General features: G+C 41.9%; 1 protein-coding gene across 15 annotated transcripts in view; it reads right to left on the reverse strand.

Moving 5' to 3' along the window:
- The window catches only part of Rbfox2 (RNA binding fox-1 homolog 2), a 241,572-nt gene that overhangs the window by 62,186 nt on the left and 167,806 nt on the right, over positions 1-11,580 (reverse strand). The window contains exon 1 of one of the 15 annotated variants that reach the window (XM_013348780.2): positions 9,487-9,765. The exons of 13 other annotated variants lie outside the window; for them this stretch is intronic. In XM_013348780.2, the coding sequence (XP_013204234.1) occupies positions 9,487-9,513 (27 nt within the window). In that variant the 5' untranslated portion in view covers positions 9,514-9,765. Of the gene's footprint in view, positions 1-9,486; positions 9,766-11,580 lie in introns of those variants that run through there. One more of the 15 variants, XM_013348779.2, reaches the window with a different exon arrangement.

The following is an 11,580-nucleotide window of genomic DNA, read 5'->3' on the forward strand; positions in this document are numbered from 1 at the left end:
TCTGTCTCTCTCTCTTCTAAACTGCTAAGTGGATCTTACAACGGATGGGAGGCAATGTAAAGAGTTCTAACCCAGAAGTCAAGGCTTGCATTATGTAAGACAATCACAACTTTAAACAAGCTCTCAGTTCTAGACTTCATTGTAAGTGACAAAGGTTGGCTATCAAGGACACTGAGAAGTCACTAAAAACAAATTGGAGCTTCAAAGGAAAATGAATAGAGTTTGCTACGATTTCTGAGACAGTCCTTGTACTTAAGCTTCAAGAAAAAATTAGGCACACTGGCCAGGGTGATGGCTAGTGGGAAAAAGCACTTGCTGTGCAAATAAGTTCAGATCAGTTTACAGGAACCCATGCAAAACCCAGACCCAGTGATGCATGTCTGTAATTCCAACATTTCTCCAAGTGTGATGGTAGGAAGAGACTGGGGAAAGGTCTGGAAGCCTGTGAGCCAGCTGCCCTGGGATACACTGCCCAGGGGCAAACATCAGGAGATCCTGATTTAAGCCAGGCGGTGGTGGCGCATGCTTTTAATCCCAGCACTTGGGAGGCAAAGACAGGCGGATCTCTGTGAGTTCGAGGCCAGCCTGGTCTACAAGAGTGAGTTCCAGGACAGGCTCCAAAGCTACAGAGAAACCCTGTCTCAACCCCCTACTACAAAAAAAAAAAAAAAAAAAAGAGAGAGAGAGAAAGAGAGATCCTACTTTAAACAAGGTAGGTGAGCCCTGAAACTGTACTCTGACCGCCACACAGACAAACATGCACATTCAGCGTTATGTACACACACCTCAAAACAAATCAGTATTTTAAAGGTAAAATTAGGTGCAATGAGACTGTGGAAAACAGAGCAACTCAGAGGATCATCAGAGCCAAGTGCACGCTTCACTGTGTCATCAAAGTACACAAGACAATGTGGCAGCAGTTATTTGAGAGCTGACACACGAAAGATTTGCAAGTGTCTATCCACTCAGGAAACACAAGAAAAGTCAACTATTTACCAACTAGAGGGCCTCCTCTTTAGTGAATGCAACAATGGCCTAGACAAGAACGCAGTTCGAAGAGGAAAATGACTGCTGCCGCCTCACTGATCTAACAGATGGATCAGTAAGGCACATCATGGACTCTTACCCTTCAGGAGCAGCCACGAAACATAAACCAGCGATTACAAGGTTTAATCCCGGTTCACAAGACAAATCAGAGAAGGAATCACCAGCAAGCCTCTTCCCCTGTCTTAGAGGAATGAAAGGCATGCAAACCAGAAAGGAGGCATGCTGCTGAAACCAGCGACTCAGAGTATCCCAGGGAAGGAATCTATCTTCCATTGGATCTAAAATGTACAACACATCCAGATTTTTCTTTACATTTCCTGTGAAAACCAAGTCAATGCTCAATTTTAAAAGGTGGTGGTGTATCAGCTATCTATTTCTTTTCTTTACCTAAATCTGATCATCTATATCAAAATTACACAGTTATTACTGAAAATAAAAATTCAGGTTGGAGATGCATGGGTGGAATACTGGTCTAGCATGTGCAAGGCCCTGGGTTTGAACTCCACTGCAGGAAAAGCTGCTGATAAATTATTTTTAGCAAGGCTGGAAGAGTGATGGCTCAGCAGTACAGGGCACTGGACTCTTTTCCAGAGGACCGGGGTTCAGTTCCCAGCACTCATGGTGGCTTATCTGTAACTTCAGTTTTAGGAGACTTTAGGCCTTCACTGACCTCCTTGGGCATCAGGCATGGCACACGCAGTGCTCAGACATATAAGACAAAATAGTCATACACATAAAATAAATGAGGGGACATTTATTTAATCTAAGTGGGGAGGGGGACGAGGTCGGGGGATGGGACAGTTGACAGCACAAGTTTAACTTCTCATCCCTCCTTTCCTGAAGGAGGCACTATAAGCACCTGACACTTGGCAGTTCAGGTCAGCCCATCTGTTAGGCAGCAGGACACAGACAAAGGAACATGAGTTCTGGCTTCAATCCTGCCTTTAACATGTGCCTGAGCAACTCATAGCCTCTCTGGAGTGTACTCTCATTTCTAAATGAACACACTTGGGATTTAATAGTCTGTAGTTCTGTGATACAGGAGCCTTAATCAAGTTTCTAGAAAAAGAAGAAATATGTCTAATAATATTACCATAGAAAAGTTTTTTTTATAACAGAGTCAGCAAAATGTTATTAAACAGTTTATTTGTTCCCAAGCTCAAAGAGCTATAAGCTATTGCAGACAGCTAATAAAGCTGGCCCTCCATATCTGCAGATACATTTATTCCCAATATGTAGAAAAGGATGAGTCAGTATTAAAGATGCAGACCTTTCCCATCTTTATTCCTGGAAGACTCAAGGATAGCAATTGTTCACAGCATTTACACTGCATCAGGGTTTGATAGCATACATGGGTTTATGTAAATACCTCACAGGAGTGGACCCAGCTTTTTAGGGGACACCTAGACGGTTGAGCGTTCCAAGTCTTTAGCACCTTGCACAACGCTCTCCACAAGAATTACTACACTCTCAGACTCTCAACCATAGTGCTGATACAAAATGCCAACAGTTAAACTTTCCACTTCCACAGTGGAAGTAAACAAACAGTTACACTTCCACTTACCCTAGAAGAACTTAAGGCTCTCAGAAAAGTAAGACATTTCTCAAAATATTGGATAAAATGGCTTACAAAAATTTAATAAAAATTGCCTCTTTAAAATGCCTTCAAGAAAAGTCAGCAAGATGGCTTAGCAGGTAAGGGTGTCTGTCACCAAGCCTAACGACCTGAGTTTGGTCCTTAGAACTCTAGAACTCCCATGTGGGAAGGACAGACACCAGCAAGTTGTCTCTGACCTCCACACATGTGTGTGCTTACACACACACACACACACACACACACACAGTTTTGTAAGTAATCTCATAATCATCACTAGGTTAAAATAAAAAAACAAAAACAAAACATAAAACATAGTTATGGATATAAGTCACTCATGAATAATTTTACAAATAATTACTGCTTTCTATTACCATGTCTTCTATAAAGATTCTTTTTACTAAAAAGGAAATATCAGTCAAAATTTGGTGTCAAAATTTCCCTGTAATTTTAAATGAAATTAATATCTCTTTTTATGACTGTAAGTCTCACACACTTTTAAGTAATTATTAATTGGAGACAGTCTTACTACACAGCCTGGTCTGGCCTTGAAGTCCCAATCCTGTCTCAGACTCCCATATACTGTATTACAAGTATATATGACTACACCTAGCTCAAGCTATACTTTTTAAAAACCATATCCTTATTAATAACTATCTGCTAACTTCTGAATTGGCTAAATAGGGAATGTTATTCTGACATCTGAGATCGATAGCCCCTTTAAAAGGAAAATTTAAAGGGTATAATGAGAATAACATGAAAATTTTTACTGTTAATTCAACTATCATTTTCAAAATAGTATTTCTAAAAGTAAGTTCAAATGAGAATCTTGCGTGGGTGAAATGATTTTTTGGTAAAGGTGTTTGCCACCAAGCTTGACAACCTGAGTTCAATTCCTGAGATGGCATGGTGGAAGAAGACAACCAACTCATCAAGCTGTTCTCTGACTTCCACCCATGTATATGAACGAGAATGCTCATACATAGGCGTGTACACACACACACACACACACAATATCAGTCAATCAATAATTTTGATTTCCCATTCAGGATGAGTTGAGGCAAGTCTCATAGGCTAAATGACAAGCAGGTGTTTGCCAGTAAGGTGGTGGCATGTTATAAAATGAAACAGAAAAATAATACTTTAATGGGGAAAAAGATATTATAGCAAACTTTTGATAAAGGCATGATACTTAATAATACTGAGTATATTAATATGCTAAAGCACATTATATATGAGTATATAATACATTAAATACAATACACTGATATTTATACGAATTAATACAACTAGTCTAGGACAGTAAAGATTCTGGAAACTGTATTTTCTTTTCTATGAAGATTAACTTAAAGAATTAGGTAAAATGGGTCAAGACAACAGAAGATTGAATGGAACAATCAGTAGTATCTAGTATCTTCCATTTGTGTGCGTGTAAAAGTGATAAAACACTCAGGCGACTCTAGAGGAAAGAAGTAGGAGGGAGGTGTGAGAAGACAAAAGCAGAGACCGACCCAGTTCACCTTAAGGAAACTGTGTCTACTTTCCAGGAACCAACATGGAGTTGAAAGTACCGCAAGGCCGGCAACATAATCAAACAGCAGAGGAATCTGGACTCAGACTGGAAATCTCTCTGTACTCTAGACTTACTAGGTTGCATGACCTCTAGAATCTCAAAGTTTTATGCAATAAGGGCAATGGGGGAGACAGACATACACTGAACTACCTCAACAGGGTATGCTGTTTGTGTATGACAATTACTCAAAAGGTGACTGGCAAGCAATCATAATTCACATTTGTCAATGCGGTGCGTATACATCAGTACAAAGTAGGTGTATAAAATGCAGTTCTTTTAACGACAGTCATTACTGGTGGCACTTAACAAGAATGTTGGACATAAACTCTTTGGGTTTACTCAAATTCCAATGTTGCCAGATTCAGTGAGTTCATTTAGGTAAAGTACTGAGAATGGTATCTGAAAATGACATCACATAGTTGCATAATGATTAGCTACTATAATGACTGTTCTAGACAACAGGAAGGGAAGACTACTTATGAGACTCCTGCCGTCGTGCAGTTTGGAGGATGAGGAGAGAGACAACAGACAATGACAGGCATTAAGACCAGTGGCAAGAGGATGAAAGATGGTGGAGAACAGGAGCAGGCGGAGAGTCACAGGCACAGTCCCTTGAAGAGAAGGGTGGGGTGGGCAGAGGTGGCTTAGACGCACAGAGCACAGCAGCAAGGTGAGAGGGAAAGGCCTGGCAAGAAAGAACAAGGTGCTTCAAGGAAACAGAGCGGGACCAGTACCACCAGAGGAATCTGGGTGACAGAGACGAGGCTGGATAAACAGGTTCCTGATTGTGCAGGGCTTTGGGGAACTGGAATGGATATGGGATTTTACTTGGGATTCTAAAAGGTTTAAATTCAGAACTGACAAAATCAGACTATGATTTTAGGTGATTAACCCTGGACAGTGTCCTCTAAGGAATTAAATGACTCCAAGGTTTCCTGAATTTAATCATTCCAAAAGTAACAGAGGAACACTCAGAATCTGGAAGGAAATGGGTATGATGCTCCACAGTGGAAGGCTGCAGCATTCTGACTGCTCACAAGAGGCCGAGCATCTGAGTTCCAGAACAAAGGCGCTGCAGTCCAAACTGCAAAGAGTTTTCTGGTAGGAAGCCCCATGACTGGGACTGGCAGAGCTCATGTACAACCTATGTGGTCAAAACGTGCAAGGAAAGAACTGACAGTGGTTTTAGAATGTCAGGGGACACTGAGTGAAGTCTTGTGGCTCTAGAATCAAACATGTACAGTAGATCCCTGAGACTGGGGTCAGTGGAAGGAGATTTGAGCGACAGCATGAACATCACAAATAGGTTTTCCATGAGACAACCTAAAGAAAGGCATTACATCATGAGCGGTTAAAAGCTGAGCAGTTCACAAACCACAGGTCAGAAAGAGGTTCCCGATAGCCATCTGTACGATGTGACTTTGCAGTTTCTTCAGGGAGAACACAACCATGGAGAGGGCTGTCATTACCTTCCAGCATAAGCTGGCTTCTAGCAATGCAGGCTTCAACGGAAAGCGGTCAAACACCAAGCTTTCTCAGTCTCAACTTCCAGACTGAGCAGTTAAAGGAAAAATTAAAGTGGGAAGGGACAAAAGAAAAGAGGGGGCATGGGATGGAGGCGAACACACTTATAGCCTCACAGATGCCGAGATTTGTAACAGCCCCATTTATGGAATTCTGGGTACCTTCCAGGAAAGATAAATAATTTTTAGAACAGTGATAGTTTTTAATAGCCAGTCTTGGTCTTAGTAAGGAAATGGTTAAAACTGAAGTTATGACCAGTGTAGAGGAATTCAGAAAGAAACAAAATCAATGTAAAAAGTATAGCGTTTTTTCTTTCTTTCTAGTTCACTGTAAAGGAATAGACATTTAGCCTCCAATCCACATCGCCGCCTAGCCCCAAACTTTCCCCAGAATCCTGTGCAGCCCATAGAAAGTGGAAAATATGCCAAAACAAACACTGTGGGCTCCACTCTGCGGGAGGAGGGGCTGAGGCTGTGTGGAAGGAGTGCAACTGGCAGGCAAGAGAATGGAACCACTTCAGATGAAGGCCACAAAATGGAGACTCAATGAAGGGCAGGACTCCCAGATTCACAGAAATGGGATGTGCTTAGCAAATTCACAGACCAGATTCCCAACAACAGTCCATTTCAGAAAGCACAAACCCAAAGGGGAAGGGAAACTGAAACAAAGCAAACATACCTGATGTCTTATCTGCCTTTAATTAGAGCATAAAATATCCCCTCCCACTCCTCTCCTCCCAACCACCCTGAACGCAGAGGGTACAGCTCAGGTGAAAGACTCAGGCCTTCCAGCTACAAAGGGGGAGATAGCAGACAATGGAGCTGGTGATTCATTACAAAAGAATACACTCTAGAGCAGCCTGCTGCCACTTGGGCTACGGGAACTATTTAAAGGAATAGCAACCTCCCTAACATCCCTTATTCCTAACACCTTCTCTCCTCCTGGTTCTGATGGAAAACAGATTTTGAAGAAAATGCCAGCAAAGCACTGAGTTGTCCAAGAAAGGGAGGGCCCTTGTGCTCCATAGAAGTTGGCAGTCTCACATCGTTGTGGAGTAAAACATCTGCTTTCAGGTTGTACTGTAAGCTTTTCCCCTTTGCCTGATAAACTTCCCCCTCAACAATGAACAGAAATTGTGTCTTGCTAAATGTTTTTTAAAACGAATTAGGGAAAAATGGTTTTCAACCTTGCTTTTCTAGTTTACACATATTATGGGAATGATATTCTTTCCTTTTATCCCACCTTGCTTTTCTATAGATAGGACAAGCACAATCTTTAATATGTCAATCAAGTTAAAGAGACTTCAGTCAAAAATATCTGTGACATGAACATGAACAAGAGATAAAAGTATACTTAAGTATCAATTGAGCATGTTTGGCTACTGCTGCATGAAAATTTTGCCACTAAAATACTATTTTTACTAAAAAGCCAAGTTCTATTTATTGTCAGTAATAAAGTTGTTAGCTAGTAAAACAAAAAGGTCATATAAAGCTATAGTATATAGTATATATAATAATCACAAAGCACAGACTGTGCAAAAAGGAATTACACAAAATGCTTTCTTCCACCCAGTGATGGGGATGAGGGACAGGCAGGAGAGTCTAAGGCAAACCAAGGTGTGAAGTGACCAAACATCTTACCACCTTTCCATAGCCTAGTTATGATACTCAGTATGGCAATAGCCATTTTAATTCTGACAGTGACCCCTGACAAACACAGTGACAGTGAAAATACTTAGGTGACAGGGCATTATCAAATGTTTGGATTTGCTGTCTGGCTCAAAACATCCAAACCTATACAACAAATTCAAACAAACAAAAAACAAACCACAGGATAGACCAAAGATTTGGCCCCACTTACTATTTCCTTTGACTTAGATTGCAAACAACCATCTCCATGACTTTCAGGTGGATGGTGAAGAAACTGAAATAAACGTCACACAATTCTGAATTTCACAGATCCTACTGTATGAATTCAACATGAGAAAACGAGTTTTCTTTCCTTCAGCGCTTAGTACATCTGAGAAAACAAAGATTAAATTTATCTGTTGGACTCCTAATCATTAAAAAAAAAGTTCCTTCCCAGGTTCCATTTATTTGTTAGACCTTGTTCCTAAAATTATACTTTCCACAACACACAACACAGAGTACAAACAAGCATGCACATTCTAACTTGTCACACACATTTCAATGTTTCTAAAATTGCCAAGAGGTAATTCTCCATGAGGCCACAGAAGTCTGATCCTAACAGCTCCTGTTCAGATGACTCCTCCACTGGTTCTACAATGCGTGCGAGAGCTGCAGCATTAAAAGCCTTCCACAGAGCCGAGAGTGGCTGTTCTCTAACACTCAGGTGAAGTAAGTAACAGCTCACACGGGCTTCGGAGAGAATCAAGACATGAAGATTTTGGCAAAATAAAGTGATATTTCAAAAGCATTAATTAGCTTTTAAGAAGTATTAAAAAATAAGAGTTTTCTCCCCTTTCCAAAGGAGGAATTTCTTGACAATTCCCCAACTTAGATTTGGAGAAAATCTTCTTGGAAGGATTTATCTTTTAAAATTTCCCTATTCTCTGGATCAGGATAGATTCCTCCCTACAGGTTTCCCTCCTTCAAAACGGCACTGCAGGGCATTATATAACATTTAAATAAACAGGGCTCCAGCACCGAAGGCAATGCCTATCGGATAGCCTGCTGCCTCTCGCCCTCCGGTGGTGACTCTGAGAGGAAAAAAGAGGGGAGAGAATACAAAAAAGGGGCAACGTCCTTAAAAGGAAAGCCCTGTCCAGTGAGGGAAGCCTGGGGTGAACTGATCCCAAGTCTAAGGCTAAAGGGTCTGAAAGTCCCATCATAAAAATGATGTCCTCTGATATGGCACAGCCTCACCACTTTCTCCCAAGCCACACACAAGGAAAAGGGGGTAAGGGAGCATACTGTAGGGTGACAACCAGAAAGACATCCCTGCCAGGAACGGAACAGCAGCCACCTTTCCATTTGTCGGGAATGACTTGCTAAAATGCAGAGTAGACACTGCTTGACACAAGCAGAGAGGCAGAGAGAAGGGGGTGGGGAGAAGAGACAGAGATGGAGATCTTCCATTTCCTACTCCATCTCCTTCAAACGTCGTTTAAAGCGGCAATTGTCACTTATGTACACATTTATCCGCTCAGGAAAAGCAGTACCTGCCTCTGCTACACCAAGATGCTCCATGGGTTCCTATGGAAAACATCATTTACCAACGACAAAGCCACAGAAATGAAACATTCTTTCCTAGCCTTCATTTTTGATCGTCGGTTTAGAAAGAAGGCAGCAAACTGCAATTCCACAGCCAAGCCTGAGAAACCCCAGTGAATCAGCTTTCCCAGTAACACAAATTTTTCTGCAATTCTTGAAAGGAAGTCACTCCCTCTCCCCTTTCTGGCAGTCTACAAGAATCTCTTCCTACCTCTGCAGTCTCTCTCCCTCCCTCTTCTCAGAACCAAGACAAAGAGGTAGACAAATCCCCACAGGCTCCTTCCTGAGCTACAGCTGCACGCTACAGGAAACTGGGATCGGTTATGGAGCCCAGGGAGGGGAGGAAAGGACACGATATAGTACACACGTTCAGAGGACCAATACTTCAGCTGATAACAATAAATCTGCCTTTTAAAGAAGACGATCCTCATTAAAACTTGGCTGGCTATACTCCACCCCAAGACCTTCCTGCAGATCCCCGAGACAGAAATGTGTGGAGGACGCACAAGTCTTACCTGAGTTACCATTTTCTTTTTCTCCATAAACCAGAAGAAGCAGAAAAAAACTAGCTGGAAGCCGCCGTAGTGGGGCACACCTCCGTGGCTCTCTGCCACCCCGTCCCCAGCTAGCTGGCGAAGGGCGGGTGACTGGCTTCCCTTTATTCGTTTTCCTGCCTTTCTCTTTCTAGTGTTTCTTCCTTTCTTTTCTCTTCCTCTCTGGCAGTCTCTCCCCCTCCTTCTTTCTCCAGCTCCCTCCCATATCTCAGGCAGATGGCTGAAGGAAGCCCCACCCCTGAATGCCTAAGGTAATTAATCAGAGTAGAGCCCCACCTCTTCCTCCTCCCCCCGACCCCTCCCAGCAGGCTGACAGCTCCCAACTCCAGAAGCAGGCTTGCTGGAGAACAGGCAGCTTGGCCTGTGCTTTACTGTGCGCACGCGTGTGTGCGTGTGTATGTGTCTCGAGCACATACGGCAGAAGGAGGGGGGAGAGTGAAGGGGATAGGCGCCATGTGCTGGCATATTATAAGGTTGTGATGGTGATATTAATTATATTTCTCTAGAAGCACTTAACACAACTTATTACAGTTAATACAGATTTAAGAGATTATGGCCATGAATATCTGATAATAAAAAAAAGAAATGAAAGTTAAGTTTTCCTCCACTGATGGACATTTATAGATAAGAGTGGGTCTAGTGAAAGGTGTGGAGCAAACTGCTGCTCAGTGACTAGCAAGAAGGTTTTTAAGGACAGCAATGCACAGACTGGTGCTGGAAGCCAGAGGCAATGTAATGAGGACACAGGACTAGCAGAGAAGGGAGGTCAGTTACATGCCTATTTTTTTCTCCTCTAAAAACCCTGGAGATTCTGAAAAGGTGTCATCCTAAATCTCAAGGTGTGCACATCTGACTGCTGATGCTCAGGTTAAAGAGAAGTGCTTTTCCTGCTTCCTCGATGGTGTTTCAGCTATAGTGAAAAAGAAGCTGCTATAGTGAAAAAGAACTTTTCTCATATACCTGCAACGGCACTTCGTCTTTACTGCAAACAGAACAGTTACTACAGAGCTCCAAGAACACAGTAGCTTAGGAGAATGTTTACTCCATAAAATGCTTCTTTTAAGTCCTCACATTTAAAACTCAAATACAAAAGCCTCAGTGATGAACTGGGCAGGAGGGTTCATCTTGTTCTGTCCTTTACTAGTGAGCTCAGAGGAGAAAAATATCGATTGAATTTTGAACGTAAATTTCATCATCCCTATAGAAAGCCTCAAATTATGTGAGTATTTGATAAATTTAGGACTTTTGCTAATTATCTCATAAATTTAAGATTTTTATGTGGATTCTGACAAGATTCTGTTCTAAAGATTGCACATTTTAGTTCTACTATATTCACTGAAATTTAGAAGAGATCAATTACAAAATTAGCTTATTTTAAAAATACTCAAAACTGTAAGTCTGTAATCACAATAGTACAGGTTCTTGCTGTCTCCACCAGGACTGTCTGGCACAATGTAGAACCAGGCTTTTTAAATCTAACACACCACCACCATGTTCTCTCAATTGCCAATTCTTTTAACAATTCCAAACAATGTACAGACTACAAAACCATGAACAAAATCTGGAGACTATAGTCAGGGCAGTGTACTCATTGCATGATAGAGCAGAAGTTGTCCTGATATTTTACAGATATAAAGAAATATGTGCAAAAGAATAATCTTGAGCTGAAGAGATGGCTCAGTAATTTAGAGTGTGCACTGTGCTTTAAAGAGGACCTGAGTTCAGTTCTCAGCACCTACGCTGGGCAGCCCCAGGTGACTTGGCACTCTCTTCTCAATTCCGCTGACACCCATACACAGACACCTTTTTTTCAAAGGACGGGGTCTTCAAGTACTACATTAAGCAAACAAAAACGGGAGAGGAGGAGTAGACCATAAAATTAACACCTTAATGAACATACTGAAGTCTGAACATCCAAGGGCTTTTGGAATGTACAACCAAATGACATTAAAATTTTTAAAAGGCGCCAGGTGGTGGTGGCGCACGCCTTTAATCCCAGCACTCGGGAGGCAGAGGCAGGTGGATCTCTGTGAGTTCGAGACCAGCCTGGTCTAC

The sequence above is a fragment of the Microtus ochrogaster genome, chromosome 15 (genome assembly GCF_000317375.1).
Source record: "Microtus ochrogaster isolate Prairie Vole_2 chromosome 15, MicOch1.0, whole genome shotgun sequence".
NCBI classification, from domain to species: Eukaryota; Metazoa; Chordata; class Mammalia; order Rodentia; family Cricetidae; genus Microtus; species Microtus ochrogaster.